The sequence below is a fragment of the Sander lucioperca genome, chromosome 19 (genome assembly GCF_008315115.2).
Source record: "Sander lucioperca isolate FBNREF2018 chromosome 19, SLUC_FBN_1.2, whole genome shotgun sequence".
NCBI classification, from domain to species: Eukaryota; Metazoa; Chordata; class Actinopteri; order Perciformes; family Percidae; genus Sander; species Sander lucioperca.
The window spans coordinates 6,946,521-6,968,923 of record NC_050191.1 but is presented as its reverse complement, the minus strand read 5'-3'; the positions used below and the strand labels follow the sequence as shown (position 1 = coordinate 6,968,923).

At 38.4% G+C, this 22,403-nt stretch overlaps 1 protein-coding gene across 6 annotated transcripts in view; it reads left to right on the top strand.

Annotated features, from left to right (window-relative positions):
* fam184a (family with sequence similarity 184 member A) overlaps positions 1 to 22,403 on the top strand; it is a 161,393-nt gene that overhangs the window by 64,592 nt on the left and 74,398 nt on the right. For all 6 annotated transcript variants that reach the window (XM_031321935.2, XM_031321933.2, XM_031321936.2 and 3 more), the window contains exons 4-9: positions 2,088 to 2,327; positions 3,327 to 3,410; positions 4,730 to 4,981; positions 8,557 to 8,692; positions 11,324 to 11,505; positions 14,475 to 14,660. In XM_031321935.2, coding sequence (XP_031177795.1) covers positions 2,088 to 2,327; positions 3,327 to 3,410; positions 4,730 to 4,981; positions 8,557 to 8,692; positions 11,324 to 11,505; positions 14,475 to 14,660 — 1,080 coding nt within the window. The remainder of the gene's footprint in view (positions 1 to 2,087; positions 2,328 to 3,326; positions 3,411 to 4,729; positions 4,982 to 8,556; positions 8,693 to 11,323; positions 11,506 to 14,474; positions 14,661 to 22,403) is intronic.

Sequence of the window (22,403 nt, the reverse complement as noted above, 5' to 3'; positions counted from 1 at the left end):
TTTCTAAATCGCTCTGTATATTAACAGTGCTAACAATAGCAGCAATACTTTTGCATGATTCCACCTTACGAGATACTGAACTCCCACTGATAGGTTCCTAACCAGAAAGTAAACTGTATACAAATCAACTTAATAGTATAATGATCGTATAATTGAACACAGCCCTCCTTGTTTTCCTGTGGTAAGGGGCAGAGGAGTACCATGCTTCTGCCTTATTCGTGTATGCACTTACAGTATATAAGTCAGCCAGTGTGTATGACCTTTTCCTTGTGTGCGTGTGTGTATGGACATTGAGCATTGTTATAAATCAATACAGTAGTTGACAGGTTGAATAAACAGATGGATGACATTATTATATCGATTTATATAAAGAGGGTAGAGGTAGAGGATGTGCAGCTCTGTGTTCAGGTACAAGGTAAGGGATGGAAACAAACCGATGGATGGATGGATGGATGGATGTGTGTATAATTTTGAGTGACACACAAATAAAGAACATGCAGCCACTAAGGCTCATGCGAAGGTGTGTTCGTACTAGAGTTGTCATAAGAGCTGTTACTGATGAATTTCAGCTTGTATGTCTGTTACTTCACTTATCAATAGTTCAATTTTAGTATCTGAAAATTCTCCCGTTGTTTGATTCCAGAGCTGGTTTAGGGCTCTGTGTTGCACAAAATTCACCTTTCGAGTGAAGCTTTTGAGCTTGTGTTTTCAGGTACAAATTGCACCTAGTAGTTAGCGTGAGTCGCTGAATGTGTAATTATCTGCTGCCTTCGTAAATCAAATTCTTATTTCAGACCGTGCAGGCAAATTAAATGAAAGGCGTAAATCTGTGTATGTGCTGTGGCCCTGAGAGATGTTTTAATATTTGCTTTGCCTCCTTCATGAAAATGCTATATCAGTGCTATATGATGTATTTTGTTATACTTGGACCCTGTTTTATAAGTGAACTTCTTACTGTTCAGATGGTGGCTTTCTGTTTAGTGGGATTGCTGGTCTTTAATGCTAATTGTTGAACGGGCAGGTTTGCAGCCAGAGGGTCAAATTCCCATGAGCCAATACATCACCACCCGGCTTAGATCTGTTGTAAGAATCACGATTATTTACCATGATTACTCATTGTCTTTTGGAACAATGTTGCAAGTATTAAACTTAAAAACAGTGAAACAGTTAAACAAATCCACAGTTAAAACACATTGAACTGTGACATTTCCTGTAATACTTTTCCTGTTTGAAATTTTTTTATTTCATACAGAAGACAAGACAAAATAAAATTTAATGTGTAAAATAATCGTTTTTCTCAATGAATTACTCTGTTTTTGTTATCATTAGGAGCCAAAATCATAATAGCGATACAAATTTTGATTAATTGCACCCCACTCCTTCAGGATCAAACAGTTTGATCAATTGTCTTATTGTGTCTTGTGATACAACATATCCTCTCTGTATTGCGCGTAGGCATTTTGTAGAAGACTATAGGTAAAGCTAGTAGTTTGGTTAAGGCTATTCTCATAAGTCCGACTTGATTCTTGAAATATCAAGTTTTTTCTCGACATGTTGACTTTATTCTTGACATTTCGACTTTTAATTTTAATATTTTTTAATAAATTAAATAACTCTTCCTCATTTTTTCCCCCCTTAATGTGGCCCTAATGCTCCATCGTAATTTTTTGCTTCCCGATTCTGATACCTGAACTCGCATATGGGCAGATACCGACTACTGATCCAATAGCGTGTGATATATATTTTATTATGTTTTAACAGCTGTATACTACTTTCCCTGTATGGATGTGATATGATTTCTATCTTTGTTGTAAGGATTAACTTTTTGTGAAACATGAACAAACACAAACAATACCAATACCATAACGGAAAAAGAAAAATTAAAAACTACTTTAAAGTCGATTTTCTTCGGGGCTAAATTACGTGGTATCGGATCTTAAACTCCATTACTTTCCGATACCAGCATTTTAAGCAGTATCGGAGGCGTTTCTGATACTGGTATTGGTATCAGAAACAATCTCTACTGCAAACCTGTATCCGTAATTCCTACTGTTAGCTCAGTCATTCAATCCTGTCTTCTTTGGCAGCACACGCAGCGCGTGGTGTCCATGTCGAGGGAGGTGGAGGAGATGCGGCGGTCCTTTGAGGAGAAGCTGCGTACGTTCAGCCAGGCCCAGACCCAGTTTGAGCAGGAGAAGAGGGCCGCGCTGGAGGAGCTGAAGGCCCAGCACAGACAGGAGGTCCAGGAGCTCCTCCGCAGCCACCAGAGTCAGAACGCAAACTACAGTAAAGACCAGGAGAAACTGGGGCAGCTCCATAAAGCCGAGGTAACACACTCACTACCGCGAAAGTAGAGCAGAAAATGAAAGCCAAAGCAACTAACTAAATCACAACAGAGAAGAACCAGAAGAAAGGGAGACAGTGGTGATTACTACATTATTAACTGTCAGTGAATCAACCTGCTACATCAACTCAAACTCTTTCTGTTTTTATCATGTTTTATCTTTCAGAAAAACATAATAGGGGCGACATTATGTTTAACTGTGTGCACTAACAACATTAAAAAAATCTCAGGACCAATAATATCAATAATATATTCGCAAGAAGTTTTTATACAGTGTGTGTACAATTTCAACTTCATCTTACAGCTGTTTTGTCTTTATATTGTTTTTCTACTTTATATATTTTTTGATTTTATTTTATATTTATATAGCTTTATATTTTTTCATTCATCTAAGAGCAACGCACCAAAATTCCAATGCCCCTGTATGGCCCTGTACAGTACCTGTAAAAATAATAAATATCTATTCTATCTATTCTGCAAGGTCCGTGCCATTATCTCAATGGGAGAAAACACTGTACACATGTTGAAGTATTTTAATCTCTCTACACCGAATCAATTTATCAATTCATGGTGTCAAATCATAACAGGAGTTATCTCAGGACACTTTACAGATAGAGTAGGTCTAGACCACACTATAACTACTGTAACTAACTATTACAAAGACCCAACAACTTTCCCCAAGAGAAAGCATGAGGTGTGACAGTGGTGAGGAAAAACTTTTTGGTGGGCGGCCGTCTGCTGCTGCCAGTTGGGACACAGAGACACTGATACAGATATACAGAAATATAATTATAGCAGTTGGTTTGATGAACAGTGGCATTTATAGTAACAATAAAGATAATAGAACTATGACTAGAAATAATAGCTGTAGCAGTGCAGGGCGTAGCAGGGCATGGAGCAGGACCACTAAGTCTTTTTTTGTTGTTGCTCCAAAACCACCAAACGTGAGCTGTCCTTCTCATGCTGTGCTGATGTGTTACAGGTGGAGTCCCTGACGGAGCGGGTGGAGGAGCTCAAACAGGACAAGAAGAGACTGGTGGATGAATACGAGGCCAAACTCAGCAAGGTACAGCACTGTAGCCACTGTAGAGGACATTTGCTGCTTGCACACACTGCAAACAACCTGGCTGATGCTTTCTGGGTGGAGTTAGGGCTGGGCGATATGGAGAAAATCAGATATCACAGTACTCTTGACCAAATACCTCGATGTCGATAATGTGATGATATGGTAGGGTTGACAAAATATTTTCACAATTAGATTTTATATAAGTAATCATTAAAAGTGTGGATATGATGACTAAGTGGTTAAAGACAAATAATAGAACAGCTAGAACAGTCTGGTCAGTTCAGAAAATGACATCACTTTACTGTAATGCAGCCTTGAAAACCAGGAAAAGACAACATTTAACATATAACGATATTACCATATCAGAAAAATAAGGCAATGTCTAAACTCATATCACAATATCAATATAATATCGATATATTGCCCAGCCCTAAGGGGAGTATCAAGCTCTAGTTACAGCTATATTGTGGTATAAATATATTATATAGTAAATGCATGTATTTGTAATCTTAATAAGTGCATGATGGTGGAATCTGTCCTGTACAGTATCAGATTATAAATGTCAGCAAATGTGCATCTATTTATGCAAATGCTGTTTCTAATATTTTGAGGTGAGAATGCCACAAACCTCAAGCTTCACATGTTGCTCCTGTTTTCTGAATTTTAATACCTCCCTAAACCCTGAAAATCACTGAAATTCAGCTTTTGTTGAATATAAAGTGATGATAATATAATTGAATTACTGTTTAAAGCAGTCCTGTTCATATCCTTTTGTACAGCAAAACACATTGTCCAAAGCTCTAAAGGGTACGTTAATCCTGTCATGTTAATGTATTATCTGGAATTGCTTGAACTGTTTGAACATTACAATGAAGAAACACTTAAGGTGTGAAATAAGCTCTGCTAAAGTAAGTAATGGTTTAAAAAGAACAGAAATTACATTTATTGGCATTTTTATGTTGACCCTTTCTGAAAGTGAACGCTGTGATGTGCAGATTCATGTACAGCGAAAGCAGAATTGCACAATTTAAGTGCATTTAGAAGCTATTCATTTCAGTAAAAAAAAACTCCTCATTGACATTGAACACTGTCAGCCAAGACATCTTGGCTTCAACTTTCACTTGCGTTGATTATTTTCACATGAGATTGCATTTTGATGAGGAAGCTTTTCAAGCCGGCCAAAATGTTTTTTAATTGCATCCCAATTTGATGAAAAAAAAAAATAGTTAGTACAATAAAGAACAAGTGTTAATGCTCGAAGCTTCCATTAATCTGTTTGGATTAAGGTTCTTTTTTCACACCAGTCTGTCCGTTCCCAGGCTCAGGCCTTTTACGAGCGCGAGCTGGAGGCCATGAAGAGAACTCAGCAGCTGACTGCCGACAACCTGTTGGCATGGAAACGCACCGAGTCCGAGCTGCGGCGGGAGTTTCAGACTCAGGAGGCGGCGCTCCAGAAAACCCTGGGAAAACTAAGGGCCGAGTTAGTCAGGGTAACGGAAGACGCTCGGGAAAACCGGGAGAAGTCCCACAAGCTTCAGGCGTCACTCACCACCGCTGAGAGCAATGTCAAGGTGAGTCTGAACTAGGGTTGGGTACCATTCACATTTTTTTCCGGTACCGATACCGGTACCTGAAATTCGGTTCCGGTACCCAGTTGTAAAAATACTTCAAAAACCTATTTATCCTATTTAACATTTTGTTATTTATTTAGAATAATTTACATACAACACAAAATAAAACAACTCCCTCTCCCTGTTTCCATACCCATCTCTACAACCTATTAAATCAAATACTTATTCATTTCTCACACTGCACTGGAACTTTTTTTCTTGTATTTGTATTTTATTCTTTTTTAGCCTGTTTACATTTCCTATCTCTTTTAACTGCTCATTAATGTTTTATGTAAAGCACTTTGAATTGCCGTGTTGCTGAAATGTGCTATAGAAATAAAGTTGCCTTGCCTTACAATCTCCAGCCTGTCAGTCAGTCAACAGGGCATAGAGAACACTGCCTGCCTGGCTCAGAGGAAGTGTAACCGCACCGCGACAGCTTTCAGCTTGCCATTAATATTATATTGCAGTCAACGCTGTCTGCGTGGAGTTTTGAAAAGTGTAACGACAACCGCTTTTCCGCCATTGCCTTGACTCACTGTGACTTTAACAAACTGCCGAGTTGACGTAGTTTAGCTCCGTCACACCACGTGAATCGGTCCTCGGTTGTACCGATGTAATTCAGTCGGTAACTAAAAAAGTACCTCTTTCAGTACCCAACCCTAGTCTGAAGTGGACTATAAAGACGAGACAGGGGGTAGTGAAACAGGACCAGAACATCCTGTAATTTAATTGAATAAAGTCTATGATTGGCCATATTCAGATGCAGTTTTTTGATGGACAGTGTGTTTTGGTATGAAATAAAAAATGTAAACATAACTTTTTTGGTTGCTGGTAAACCTGATGAAGATGAAATGATCGAAACGTTGTTCACATGTGCTCTAACTCTTTTATTGTGAGCCCTACTTTGTTAATTATTATGTATTCTTAACTCAGTCTGCTGTGCCAAAACCCACCTGTGTGTATTTCATGTAGCTTCCAAGTCATTAGCCCCAGATCTTTGGCTTTTTTGATGCCGTTTGGTATATTTTTGGGACAAATTCATCAGCTGGCCGAGTGTGGTACCATTCCCCTGCACCCTACCATTCCGACAGTAATGAGTGCCTTTTTGTGTAGGGCAAAAATAGCAGTGCTGTGTTCATTGTTCTTCTTTCTGAGTTCTGTAAGGCCTTTAGAAGTAGACTCACATGATATTATCTCCACCGTTAAAAATAAAGTTGACATGTGCTCGGGGGGGAATTGGTTAAGTAGGTCTGTTTTGTTGTTATGATATTCTGTGAAGTTTGTGTGAAATTATCACCCCTCTTTCGCAGCTATACTGCGAATACGATCAAGGTCAGCAGTGGTTGGTGTGCCTGGAGTTAATAATTTAATTTGTTTTCAGATTCAATTAACTGTAACCCAGATAAAAAAACGACAACAGAGCAGAGAACTTGAAACCAACTTCACTTGACAGCTCTCCTAGATACTCTCATTTGATACAAGGCAGAAAAACAGATATCCAATTTGATCCTGTCTTTTTTTAGTCTTTCTTGCAGTACATATCTAATATATTGTATTGTTACTAAGGTAACATCACAATAATCTCAGCCTCAGTCTATCAATTTATCTTGTAATCCTTCAACTCCTGCTGTGAGATAATACTGTATATTTTAATTTAACCTTAACCTCACAGCAGATGTTTTATTCTTTGTTTTGATCTTGACAATACATATGTCACATTTTGCCTGTAGTTAGTAATCATTTGGTTTCCATAAGGTAGCATTTTGCTCAAACAGAGTGACATTTTAGACTCTCTTCACAAAGTTTCTTTTCACTCTGGAAAATTAAAATGTTGCACCATATCAGAATGTTCCCAATTCTCAGGAGGCATAATTACTGTACTGGCTGTACTTCATGTGTAGAAATAGTAGCATCAAAATATCTACTTAACGGCGGTCGAAATAACTTGTAGTTGGTGTCAGGATGCTACAGCTTCGTGCTTGAGTGTTTTCTGTCATCCTCCTTTAGCTTATGATTTAGTAGGCAAATCTCCAGAGAAACGCAAGCAAATGATGGTTTGGAGTAACTGAGACAGACATAATTAATCGCGACTGTTCAAAAGCTTCTGTAGGAATATGCATGCCAAAAATTACAAATTATCCCCCAAGTGAAATACTCCACTAAAGCTATGTTAAATTGCTACTGTCACTGTCTTTGGACTAAATACTTCACTCTCAGGTAAAGCCTATCTGGACTGGTTGGTGGAAGCTTTTAGCAGGATGAAACAATAAATCATCTAAAGCACAGTTTTTAAGGCCTTTAATATTTAAATGGCAATGCAGGAGTCAGCCATGTCCAATAAGGGTGATTGACAGAAGTGAGGGTGTGTGTGTGTGTGTGTGTGTGTGTGTGTGTGTGTGTGTGCGTGCGTGCGTGATTTATTTTACTGTTTAAATATGATGATGAGGGGTGAATCGGTCGGCAATGTCGGCAACAATGGGATTCCTCTTTTAGCCCAGATAAATCAACAGAGATGCAATTAATTTACCTTTTAGACTATGTTTACACCTCCTCCAGCTCCTTCAGCGTCAGACAAACACACACTCACACACACACACACACACACACACACACACACACACACACACACACACACACACACAATCACACACGTCATATCTAATTTGTTTGTGACTCATCAGTGGCTATTATCACACCACACTGAGGTTTCTTTGTCTTAGCCGTAGCAGCTGTAATTAAGTTTGAAGCAGGCCGTTTGATAGGATTGAAGAATGTGAAATTGCCCCTCATGAGTTCCTACAGAGTGCTAAATCACACAGCTGTGTACAACACTGCGTATTAGTGTGTGTGTGTCTGTGTGTGTGTGTGTGTGTGTGCGTGCGTGTGTCAAATCCCTCCCTGCAGTCTAGTTCTTATTAATGGAGCAGCAGTCAGCATTTACATTCTTGATCCTCAGTATTAGTAATATGCTACCAATATGCTTCCTTCTTTGCAAACTAGCCTTACCAATCCAAGTGGTCTGAAAACTCACTGTTGGCTTCAGATTATAGAGCTACAATGTATGCAATTACAACAAAATTATAAACTTAAACATATATCCTTTTTTTTTGTTTACTCAAATTTAATTTACTGCTTCTTTTCGTAACATTAACCCTTTCTGTCACACGCCAAGAACTGCATAATGGATGCATTGTACCTTTTTTTTTTTTTTTTTTTTCAAGTATGACTAATCAAAATACCTGCATACCTTCAATGCCAATGTTTCCTTTTTTGCAGTTCAGTTTTTTTCTCAGTGCCAAGTTTTATTTTCAATGCCAAAATCTAAAGTCACTGTCCTTTCACTATACTCTATACTTTCACTATACTTGTTAATTGACAGGGATGCACACCATCAGTTCCCCTAAACAGAGGTCTGGTCACTTTGTTTCCTTCTATGTAATGTTTCTCATGGCTGCCCTGCTCTACTGTACTGTATGTGTTAACAGAGTTTTCTTTCTTCGCCTCTATTCTGTGTTGATTTGACTCCTCTGCAGGACTTAACCAAGCAGCTGGACGAGGTGACCCAGAACTCAGAAATTGTGGAGATCCGTCAGAAGGAAGCCGAGTGTGAACTGGAGGCAGCCAGAGACCGAGTTCAGCAGCAAGCAACTGAAATCCTGCTTAAAGCCAGTAAGACCCTTCTCTTCTCTCATATGGATTTGTTTTCATAATGCTGGCGAATACTTGCACCCCGCGCTACCCACAAGACACTTCCTGGGCTTGTCGTGCAAACACATCAAACATATCCACTAACAGCTTCTCTCATCTTGTCTAAGGCATCATGGCCCGGAACACTTTAATAGCGTAACGCTGTATTTCCAAGCTAATGGTATTCCCAGTCCCTCTGAGGCAGAAGAAACCCTTCTCACATCAGTTACGCCCAGTTTAAGATGTGTGTTTGTGTGCACTCATGTTGGGTAAATTGCAGTGGTGGGAGAAGTTTTCAGATCCTTTACTCAAGTAAAATTACTAATACCACACTTATAAAAATACTCTGTTACTAGTCTTGCATTGAAAATGTTACTTAACTAAAATTATTTAAGTATCATCAGGAAAATGTGCTTAAAGTATCAAAAGTAAAACTACTCAATGCGGAAAGATCCTCACATTTTGGAAACTGGAAATGTTCAATCAACTGTGTTTGATTAGCTAATCATTTTAGCTGGACTTGTAGTCCTATATATTGTTGGGCAGTTTAATTTATAATAAAACGTATTTTATAAACTACATGTGTTTTGTGTGCAAAGATCTTAATTTGTAAAGTATCTAGTAACTAAAGATGTCAGATTACAGTTTTTTTTCGATTGCTTAAGTACTATTTTGAAAACAGGGACCGGTTTTTCAGAACACTACACACAATTAGCAGAACACCTCAGACCCTTTGCAAAATAAAACACTCTTGCAATAACTATACACTAATTTATAAAAAAAACATTTTGTTACCACACACACATTTCATATAACTTAGTTGTTTGAACCAGTTACACACTGCTGTTGCTAACCTAAAACCCTTTTAGCAATTCTACTTCTCAGTGATTAGAGTACTGTAAATGAAGTACACAGAGAAAGTGCAATTACACAATAACCAATGCTGCAGACTGAGGAAAATATAATTTATTTCTCTCCATATACCCAAATCAGACAACATGTCAACATGGAGAATCCCAACAAAGCATGTCCCAGTTTTCATGCTACAGTAGTACAAAAATCGTGTCAGCTCAGCAAACAACAGACAAACATTAAATACTGTATCCAGTACAGGTTACAATTACAGTAAAAAAACAACAACAAAAAAATAAAAAATAATAAAAAAAAAATATCTGAAAAGAACTGAAAATACAGTACAGAAAATACTATACCTACCTGCTGCATTTGTATAGTGCTTAAACCTGATTGGTGTGTCTACAATTAAGCACTCATGTGTTTGTGCACCTGATGGCTGTGTTTCACAGATTGGCTCATAGGTGTGGTCATTTGAAAGCACTGCGCTTTAGAATTGCAAGGAAGTGACATCATGACATACTTCTGTGTCTAATGTATACAAGTGTGTTTAGTGTTTTGCAAATCACTGTGTGTATCTTTTTGCAGAAAGTGTGAGGCTGACATTGTGCTTATAGTGGTGCACATCTGGGCCAATGTTTTGCTCTTTGAATGTTAGGTTTTGATAATTGTGTAATACTTTTGATTTCAGTGTGTAAGCAATCGACAAAAACTGTAATGTAGTGGAGTAAATATTAGTAAGGAGTAATATTTCCCTCTAAATGTAGTGGTGTAGAAGTAGAAAGTGGCATCAAAAGAAAAGACTCGAGTACTGTACAAGTACCTCAAATGTGTATTTAAGTACAGTACTTGAGTAAATGTACTTAGTTACATTCCACCACTGGTAAATTGTAGCATGTTAGAATCTGATTTACTATCTCGCAATGTCTCTCCGTCCGTACTGTCTGAAATCTTTCACAAATTGTGAAGCTGATTTATGTTTGCTAATATTATTGCTAATAATATGTTGGACTCATGTTAAGATATTTAAATTCTCTTGGAAACCTGCCGGACCCCCTATTGAAGATCTGTTTTAAAGGGACCAGTGGTTGTTGTTTTTTTCTGTTTGGAAGTGTTGGTGGTAACTTGTATTAAAGGACAATTCCAGTTAATTACAACTTGGGTCTTATTTTTGTAGCGTTGGTCATTGTTTTTTAATTGGTCACTAAAGTAATTGTTGATATCTGGAACCATGGCAACATCACTATATTAGTGTGTGATAGGGCAAGAGCAGTCATACTGTAACAGTGTGTGGGCTGGACCGCAGCAAGTACAGTAGGTGAAAGTTGAATCAGGAAGTTGCTCTGTCAACTGTGGTGGATGTTTACAACCAACATCAATCAGAGCTTCGTAGACGGGATTAAGAATGTCGACATCATCTTCCTGCATAGCTACCTAGCTAACTACATTCATGAAAAATAGTGACATGAAAATAGCTACAAAAATGGCAATGAGATTTACGCAGCTGTAGAGGTTGTTTTAAGTCAAAATACAGAAAAAACTCTTAAACCTTAAAATGTATTTGATTGCCCTGAAAAACGTAACATGACGTTGACCTAGCAACCAACGGTAAATGACATTGTCAAGTTTAAAATGCTAACAACAGTTTATTAGCTTTGGTTGCAAGATCAACAAAAAACCTCCAAGAATGACAATATGCAGATGACATCGCTTTACTCTTTGCATTCTGCACACTCATCTGCTGGCTCTGCCCTGCCATAGGTCAGATAAGCAGCCTGCAGGCTACCCAGATGACCCAGGAAGCAGCCATCAGGGACCTGGACAACGAGCGGAGCCGGCTGAAGGACAAAGTGCTGAGGATGGAAGAAGAAAGGGAGTCCCTGCAGAGCCAGAGCCAAGCCCTGGACGAAAGACAGAAACAACAGCTCCTGTCCCTGGAAAAGGTGTGTGTGTGTGTGTGTGTGTGTGTGTGTGTGTGTGTGTGTGTGTGTGGGTGTGTGGGTGCGTGGGTGGGTGCATGCACGCGTGCACTCGTGCGTGTGTGTGATTTGTATTCACTTCAGACTGGAATAACACTGTTATGAATAACCAATGAGACTTCAAGATGCTGTGACTGAAGTTTTTGGTCGACTTTGCTCAAGACCTGTTTTTTTCATTCTTCAAATACAGTTAAAATATTCTGTGCTCATATTGAAGAGAAAGGTCCTTGTATAATAAACCAAAGTCAATTCATACCACCAAGACAACTCAAGCAAGTGATTAGCATGCATTTTAGTAGTTTAAGAGACCACAAAATGAATTAACATTGGTCTCCACGCATTTTTGAACAGCAGGATTTCAGAGTCAGATGAGAAGATTTGTTATTTCGAGTAGTAAGTTTGTGTTCGCTGTCTTTCTCTTGTGCCCTTAACTCCTCAGTAAAATTCAGCCTTTTAGGGAGAAAACCCCCAAAGTAAAAGGCCATTTGTTGGAGCTATGAAGCAATTCTAATACTTACTTACCTCAAAACCGATTTATTTCTTCAATTCGATTTGGTATTTCATTTTTTTCTCATTTATTTGAGTTTTGCAACACTGACATTTCTGTTCCTTTACAGAGTAATCCTCTGGAGAGGCTGATGTTTTTCCCAAAGTCAGTCTTTATACATGTAAAAGAACTATTTGACTTGAATTATTGATTTCTTTCAGTAAGCCATTTATGGAGAACACAAAATGTTAAGGCATGAGCATATAGCTGTATAGAAGCATACATAGAAAGCATTCAAATAGTTTTTCTTTCTTCCTTTACCTTTCAGAAACCCAGGAGCTTCTTTTAATCATTCTGTTGCAGAAAAGTTCCAATAAATCATAAGTATGCAATCAATTGTATATGCATTATGAGCAAAAAGCAGCAAAACTGGGCATGCAATCATTCTGTTAAAGGGATCAAACCTGTCGATCACTGCATTTATAAACTTTGGAAAAAAAAGAAAACGCTCCTCTTTTTAAAAACAAATAAGCTTAAAGGCCAAATGATTTAAGGAACAGTGTATTCAGCAGACCAACCACAGCTGACAGTAAATGTCAAGTGCTGCTGCTTCATGTGTGTTTTCCAATCCCTTTATCTCTGACATTTGTGCAGTGTAATCCTCTGGGAGCTGGGAGTGTTCGCCCACAGAGCGAGGCTGCTGTGAATTTGAATGTCTTCCTGAGGATAAGTGAAGATCTCACACAACTTAAACTTAGGCATCTTCCTGTTACGGCAGCAGCAGCGTCCCTCAGTGCTCAACTCATTTCTGATATTACTTTAGTATTATTTGCAGTAATCTGGCTGTTGGTGAGAACACTGTTGCTGGGGTGTTTTCTAACCTTAAAATCGTTAAGTTTAAAAAACAAAAAAAAACAATTCTGGTAATGTCAAAGTGGGTTTTTCCACTGTGAAGTGTTTTCTAACTTCTTTGCATTAAGGAGTGATTTTTGGATCGATTGTGTTTGAAAATAAGCAACATTAGCAAGTTGGGAGAGAAAGAACATTTCAGATAATGTTAGTGCTCTGACTTAATTATAAAATGTTGTGGGAAAGTCATTACATTAACGAGAGAGGTTTCTTTTCCCTTGTCTCTTATTAACATTTTCTTTTCCACATGTACTGTATGTTTTTGGATCTTGCTTTTCCCCCTTGTCCTCTCTCTGCAAAAGGATAAATTAACCTCCCAAGTTGTTTTCGTGCCCTGTTGTTCATATTATCCCCGCTTTGGTTTGTTTGCCATATGACAACACAGCAGTCTTGCTCAGTTTGACCAGCTTGATGGACGTTTTTTGGTAGATTTCCAAAACAGCCCTCTGGTTTCAAGTGATTAGACATCATCAATATGATCCCTGGTGGGAAATGAAAATAGTTTTTTTTCATGTTGTTGCCAATGTCTGATATATTCAATAATCTGCCAGATGCTCACTCGTTTTAAAATGACTGGTATAGGCCAAATAGAGTATACATTATACATGTTTTAGGACAGGCTGAAGGGAAGTGTTTTGGCAACAAGAGAAAACTGTGTTCTATTATATGGCAAGCAGCTGTACATGTTGGTCGATGAGTCTCAATGATCAAATTGAATTGTTAATGTGCCATCTCAGGACACAGCTGTAAAGATTTGCAGCATCTGTTTGCAGTTTTTGTTGGTAGGGTTATGTTGCTGACTGATTATAGGCTCGATAGCTCCATAATTAATAACCCTTTACCAATAATCCCAAATAGATTCTGGAACAAAATGTTCTGTTTTCAGCTTGTTGGGTTTTGGTCCTTTAGGAATAACAAATATGAATATGGTGAGAAACAGACTGAGAGAATGCCACTTTAGTGAACACTTGACAATGTGGCTGAAAAATACAGCATATCAGTCATATGTGTCTGTCTGTCTGTCTGTATGTTGGGGATGTGCAATTAATCGAAATTCTGATTACGATTATGATTTTGGCTTCTAACGATCACAAAAAACGATTACAGAGTAATCTAGAAAAACTTTTTTTTTTTGCACACTACGTTTTGCAAGTAAACTCTCATTTTGTCTCGTGTTCTGAATGAGAAAAAAAAAGTTGAAACGGGAAAAGTATGAAGGGAAGCTTTGACAGTTCAAGGTGTTTTCACTGTTGATTTAACTGTTTCACTGTTTTTTTAACTTCAACAATTGCAACAACTTTCCAAAAGTCAATGACTAATCGTGTTAAATAATCGTGATTTCAATATTGACCTAAATAATCGTGATCACGATTTTTTCCATAATCGAGCAGCCCTAGTGTGTGTGTGTGTGTGTGTGTGTGTGTGTGTGTGTGTGTGTGTGTGTGTGTGTGTGTGTGTGTCGTCTGTAACAGCATTCACCTCTGAGTATATTTTTTAAAATGCGTATGCATGCATATTCATTTTCTGTTTTCGTCAGACCCTGCAAGATGAGAAGTCGTCCCACGACAAAGAGATGAACAATGTGCGAGCTCGATCCGAAGAGGAGGCCAGCCAGTTGAAGGAGAGCCAGGCTCGAGCTCTGGAGGAAGTCGCCAAGAAACACAGAGTGACCCTGGAGAACGCTCTCAGCAACGCCGAGAAGGACAAGAACCGCATGCTGGCTGTGAGTACACAGACATTAACATATACTCATGGCCTCCATGGTTGGACCAATACAGCATGCAGGGCTTGTAACAACCAGACTTATAACTGCAATGCTTAGTAGTAGAAGGTGGTGCCTCCCTCTGTTACTATGGCGATGTACTAGTGTGAAAACGTGCCGCTGCAGTCTTCTCTCCTAAGATGGACCGACACCAAAGATCCGGTAACACTTCACTTGAAGGTATCTACATAAGAGTGACATGACACTGTCATGAACACATGACACTGTCATGACACATGAACCCTAACCCTAACTTGTCATGACAAGAACCGAATGACACTTAATGACAGAAGCGTTATGTCATAAACGTTTATTACTTGTTTATAATGTTTAGGACACGTTCATGACAGTGTCATGTCACTCTTATGTAGATACCTTCAAGTAAAGTGTAACCAAAGATCCTCTATAACCAAACATAATGCATTTCAAGCAGCACCTATGGTATGGAATGGTACAAACTTCCTGTCTGCTAAATGGGCGTGGCCTCATTTGAAAGTGTAGTGAACGTCGTGCGGATGGATTAAAAGTTCTTTTGCATAATTTGTTAATATTTTCTTTTGCTAACATTAGATATTTTCACAGGGAAAGACATCACGGAGATTAGTTTTGTTAGGGCGTTAGCTGACGTTATCTTATCTGTGTTCACAAGAGTTTGGTCCCGAGACAGAAACAGGTCTCAAACAAAGTTAATTTTATCCTGAAAAATTTTAGTTTCAGATTGTTCTTGAGATATGTGGCTTTTGAAGAATTTGTCCAATATTTACTTTGGTGATTATGGGGCGAAGGAGTCGGTCATTATCTGTGTTCACGTTCACTTCAGGACCTGGCGAAACCCATGTGACAAAGATACAGGAAACTACTCTGAGTTGGGGCGTCCAGTAGGGCTGAACGAATAATCGTTTTCAAATCGAAATCGCGATTTGAAAGAATGCGATTGGCTAATCGTGAAGGCCACAATTAATCGAATGTGCAATATTTAGTTGAATGTTTGGTGTAACATTTGGTTTAACATTATTTATTCCTGTTTTTATTATTATATTTACTTTTTTTTATGTTTTTTGTAAAATAAATGCTGGAATAATGTTAGATATCACTTGGAATGCTGATGATATCACGCCGGAAATTCATATCTATGTTCCTCGCATAACGATATAGAGCAGTTTTGATGGTGTCTCATGTTATAATGTTCCATGACATGTTTTATCTTTTACACAGACAATATTGAACTTTAGTAGCCTAGAAATCTAGACGCACCCTAGCGGCAGCTAAATGTAATTTGCAGCCAGGGTCAGTCTAGCAACTCTCCGTTGGCTTGCGAGCTGGAAAAAACAAATTCTGGTCAGACCAATCACATCGTCTATAGAGTCGGTGGGCGGGCTTAACATAAGGGCGGCAGAGTTGCGACGGTTCCGCGTGAATTCCCTGCTACTTGAAAACAAAGATGATGGCTGCTCTTGCTGGCGAACCGCGGTCTTTCGAAATGGCTTTAGCCGCGACTCTGGAAGACTTAGAGTTAAGCACTGAAGTCATTCTTAAAAAAGGAAGATGTGTTCGGCGTTTTGCCGACCGGATACAGCAAAAGTTTAATCTATCAACTAGGGTTGCTGTGGTTGGCTATGAGTGCAGAGGGAATTTGAAAGACAACCGGTTATCCCGCCCCTCGGATTGAGCCCTGCCAATGGGGAGTTCCCAGACCCAACATCTTGATGTGGGTCTGGCTTGTCAGGCTAGAACTTTAGCTAAACTTTAAAAAATAATAATCGCAAATCGAATCGTAATCGCAAAATCTGGCCATTAAATCGCAATTATATTTTTTCTTTAAATCGTTCAGCCCTAGCGTCGTTCTAAACCGTCTCTGCCGACACATATCGAAAGAGATTTCACTAACGAGTTGGTGTGGGTTACGCTATATGTACTACTGCTCATGTATGATAAGTAAATATAGCACCGTGGAGACCTGGCATTGTATGGTCGATGTTGTAGAGTATAGTATCAGCGTAAAATCTCCGTTCAGTTGTTTGTCGACTCTTTGAGCTAACTGCTAGCTCTATCCACCTACACCATTCACGTTACAGGCTGACGTTTACCCTTCATAGGTAACTCTATATCTGTGTTGTTTATCTCTAATGTGATGGACTATCAAGAAAATAATAATACGTCTGACAGAGGGTGCATCAGATGGTGAGCTCGCCGGGCACAATCAACAAAAATCAAGATTAATTTTCAGATCGCTGCGTCTTTGTGTAATCAGCGTTTATTGCTCAAAGCTGGAGGAAAACAAACAGCTGTATGTTTTTAATTGATCCAGCATCATCAAGCTCAGGGCTCATCTCAAGCCATAAAGATGGTGTCCTTGGGATGCTTGTTTCCCCCAGTGATTTAGAAGTATTACTCTCTTTATGGACAACAGAGGTAGAAAGTAACAAAGTACATTTAGTGCAATAGGTAATATCAAACATTCTCTATAACTAAAGATAGCGCATTACACACTGCACCAATGGTATGAAATGGTACACACTTCCCGTCTCCTATTTGCATTATTTATTGATATTTTCTTTCACTGACATTCAATATTTACACAACTAAAAGCCATATTTAGCATTATGAACATTTTTTGTCAGGGTGGTTCGCGAACGTTAGTTGACCTTAGCTTGTCTGTGTTCCCAGATCTCGCGAGAGTTTGTTGCTGAGACAGAAACAGGTCTCGAACAAAGCTCGTTTTCTCCTGATGTGTGCGTCTGAAAAATGCCCTTTTAGTGTCTGAATATTCTGGAGATATGTGGCTTGTGAAAAATGGGTCCAATATTTGTCCCACGTGACACAGATACAGGAAATAACTGTGAGTTGGGGCGTCTTGGTTCTAAACCGTCTCTGGTAATATTGTTCAACTTTATACTTTTACTCAACCGCACTACATTTATCTGATTGTTGTAGTCTCTAGTTACTTTACAGCTTTTAAAAAATGGCATCAAATAATGTGCAATGTAATCAGCTTATAAAACATGATGTTTTGGTATAGATTTAAGTAACCAACGATATACAAAGTAGTTACTGTTAGCTTTATCTCACCCACATACAACATTCTCGACATCTCTCCTTGTACTGATACTTTAAGTACATTTTATTTTTGACTTACATTCATTTACTTGCTTAAGTAAAGAAGTAACATTCTTGTATTGGTACTTTTATTTAAAGAAAAAAATATTGTTTTTTTGTGGCAACTTGGGGACAGCAAAACACACCGCCTTTAACTTTGACATATTATCACCTTTTATAGTTGTTGTTGTTGTCGTCACCGCTGTTGTTGCAAACGTGTTAGCAATTAGTTGCCTATTTATGCATCCAGCAAACAATAAGCAACATAAGTATTAATTTGGAGTTGTGTTTTTGGAGACTTGTCGAATATACTGTAAGTCCACTATTTACTCTCCTTTTAGCTCTAGAGTTAAAAGGAGTTTAACTCTAGAGTTTAGAGTTTTTGATCTCTGTTAACTCCTTAAAAAAAAAGAAAGATCTGACTTTTTAGCTGCCAAATGTTCTACAGTGTTCACCTGGTAGTCACAAACTATGTCTATGTGCCGTTTGGTGCTGAGCAGGCTGTGTACTGCAGGGTAATAAGAACATTTTCAGTGAAAACTGCTGCCTGCTGTGGCTGAGTTGATGAGAGCGGTGAGAGTGATAACAGAGAGAAAGGGCTGTAAAACCAAACAATGAGCTGAAAGATGCTTCAATGCTCTGTACTGCTGAGCAGAACAGCACACTTTCTTTGTGGGTTTCATCACTGTGAGATTGAGCAACTGCTATCACATTACATTAAGTTATTTCATGTATTGTTAATATGAAAATATTGAGTAGCGCAGTTTAAAGTCAAGGATCTTAATACTTGTTTCACTACTGGATGGATACAAGTAGTGACACATTGATAAACACCTTTGTAATTTCACAGTTTCCACTATTCCTGTTGTCCAATATGTACGATACTCAGGAATGAGTCAGTCAAAATACAAGCTGTCTCCCTCTCGGTCTCTCTGCATTCTGGAGTTGTCGCCTGCCAAAAAAATTTGGACCTGTCACACCACTTCAGTCTGTTGATGTTACACAGTACCTGTTAATGAATCAGTGGTGATTATTTATGACAGACATCCTGTGGTGTCTGCATATGTTTTAGTTTGATCAGCACCATACCGCTAACCACAGTCATATTGTGTGTGTGTGTGTGTGTGTGTGTGTGTGTGTGTGTGTGTGTGGAGGTACAGTATATTGACCCTGACACTGGACATTGGTACCCATCCCTATAAATACAGTTCATTTTTTTGTGACCGAGTTTTTATTGGTCTTTGAATCAAAACTCATTCAATTTTGGGGGTAACAATATATTAACATAAACAAGGCATAGTCCAAAATGCATATGTACATCGGTCTCCTTTCTCGTCAAAAGTTTTACAGTTAAAAAAATCAACGGAGTACATAAGTTCAGATAAAAAAAGTATACATCTTGAATTCTGACTAATTAAATATATTATTACCTCCATCCAAAAATAGAGTTTATAAAGTATAACCATAGTCAGAGAGGGTACAGCAGCACTCATTTACTTCTCAACAGACACTCTGCCAGCTGGTTGAGGGATTTCAGCGTAACCGGTCGCACGCCTGCCTCTCTAACCTCTGAGCCCCCACACATTGTTCACTGACTGTACAATCTGTTACAAGAGCTGGAAGGAAGCCATGAGCTCTCGGTTCCTTGAGAGTCTACTTAAATTGTAGATTTGTAGTGTCTAAATGTTGTTCCAGAAGCGTTTCTGTCTTGATATGAAAACAGTTATTGAAGGAAATAGGGGAATTGTTGGCATTGAACTACAGATAATGTCCATATGTTATATATTTATTCTGAAACGCCTCGTATTACCTTTTTCACAGTCTGTAAAAGTTAATATGCAAAGAAATTGAGTCCTATTTCTCTCTGGTTTTAAGGAAAATGCTAGATTCTGGGAGTGAATATGGCAGAACAGCATATTATATCAGCTAAAGGTGCTGTTATAACCGTAGATGTAAATATGTTAATAAAAAGGCTTTTCACTGCCATCATTAGGCCATACTGTTTGTTTACTATGAATAACTGGATCTTGTTTCTCTCAGAATTTATTTGCTGTAAACATAAGGGTGATAAGAGCTAGATGGGGCTTCCTTAAGACAGGTTTCAGACTGTGTTTGAAATGGGAACTCTGATATCCAATGGACACGATTATGATTTGATATAAGTTTATTTCTGCTAAACTAGGAGGAAGACAGACCAAGAGACCATTTTTCAGGGAGTGCTTGGATTTAATGACCGTACCGACAGGATCCATTACATTTAAAAGGACCCTTGGGTTATGGCATTTTTTATTTATTTATAGAAGACATCATATGGAACCAAGAAGTTATTTTGTAGTTTATTGGCCCCCTGTCTTGCATTTCCTGTTCAATACCTGAGTGTGCTTTTTAAAACGTTGTTTTACATTTACTGCAAAAATATCTAGGAGTCAAAAATGCAGCAAAAATGACTAGTGAGTCAGTGAAGCTGATGCTTCCTCTAATGTCATGCCAATAGGAGCAAAACCAGCGACAATTTCCAAAGAATGACTCAGTGAAAAGACAGCCCCTTATACATACTGAATAAAGATAAATAAAGATAATCTCTCTGCACGGCAGATATGAATATTAATAAAACATCACACGTAGGCGTAACAAATGGAGGAGCTCAGATACCTGCAGAAAATGTGCAGTTTGTTTAGGTTGTCTATAGAATACAATACATCAAAAGGGGCCATAACGGTGACTAAGAAGCTGGCAAGGGAGGAAATGCAGCCTACTGACGTGGGAGCACATTCATATTTCATGTCACAGAAATGTCATTTAGAACACCTCTGAGCTCACATAACATGAACTGGTTGAAATGTGGGTAGCCTGCATGAGGTTCTGTCAGTAATGTAAAAATTATTTAAAAAAAGACGCATACAAATAAATTCTCAATGAAAACAAAGTTGGGAGATGTGGCAGACGATGGGAACCACATGAGGAAACTATTCGCAGCCTGCCTGATGACTCACACAGGTGATAAGATGCTCCATGTGCTATTTTTGGGCAATGCTAAAACTGCTGCTTCTCCTATTCACACACAAAGGCACATAGCTGCTTAATGTGCTGTTGGGCAGGAGACAGTAAAGTACTAATTAGATTAACACACTACCTACACATGTGAAGAGGTGTGGAAATGCACATTCAAAGAGTGGTTTCATTTTCAGATCTTAGAACATTTTTGCATTTCATTACACCACATAGTTTGATATTTGTCACTTTTAATGATAACTCAGATTTTTTTTTTTACAGGCAAAAATGACTATGTGACTTATTATGTTGAGCACCTAAATCTTTCAAACACATCAGGAAATGAAGGTCTGGAAAAGGTGTGGGAGTTTTGACATTTAAATGGGTGCAGGACCCTTAAAATGAAATTCATAATCCTGCTTGTACGCTGATGACATTTACTCCACATAAAACTGGCAGTGGAGAGTATAAAGTGAGTAAAGTAATCAAAATTAGGACGAAATGATGGTGATGGTGAAAGAGATGGATTTCAGCTTTGGCTGAGGGAACCTTGTGTGTGTGTGTGTGTGTGTGTGTGTGTGTGTGTGTGTGTGTGTGTGTGTGTGTGTGGCAGCCACCATATATGGCGAAGACGCTGTTACTTATACCCGTGAGAACGGAGGGGATATTCTTAATATTACGAAGACCTGAAGTATGCCAATGGCCCATGATTGTGTATATGTATTTAACTGCATTTAAAGTATGTATGTCCCTGTAAGTTATTTCCTTCGAGTGGACTTAAATAAATTGTTAAAGTGTGTGTGTGTGTGTGTGTGTGTGCATGCGTGCGTGCATGCGTTTCTAAAACTTGCAGCATAAATATTTCACTGCTACTTACTTAGCACAGTGTGTGGCGACCCTAACAGGGCTTAAGCTCATACATACAATATACACCCATTTCTTAGATGGCACTTTTACACTGCTTGTCTACTGCATATTCTATGGTATGTATTTTTACTCCTTGCGAAGAACATGAGAGTTTCTGTTTGGGAACCAGGGAGGTCTATTCCTTCCTCCTCAGCTGCAGTGAGGTCAGCAGAAGCAGGTTTAAGAGCTATGTGCATTTCTCTTGAAGGTACTTCAAAGAAAACATCATTACATTCATTACTACTATTACATTATTTCTACAACCTAGAAAACAACATTTTATAAAGAGAGACAAATCCTGAAAAGGCAACCTCCAGATTTAGCAGAACAGAAACCCTTTTTCACTGTAATGCATGGTTCAAATGCATAAATCTGCAGTTGTTGGCACAGTGTCAGAGAGGTGTTTGTTCGACTCTGTGGTCATTTTCGAGGCTGTAGTTCTTTGTGTTGGATTAGCATAAACAACTTAAGTTGCGTACCATTTTTGCATACACGCTAAAAACACTCTTGAACCATTATAACCAATTTACTTAATACATGTATATGTGCTTAACTGGCTCTTACAACGTTATTAGTGCAAGTCTGGTAGATACTGTGTTGGCACAGTCAGACGCTGCATTTTGATTGCATAGATTAATAAGAAAATTAAATTTAAATTGTGTATATGTAGAACACAAAGTAAAAACGCCATGAATATACTAAATTAAAATA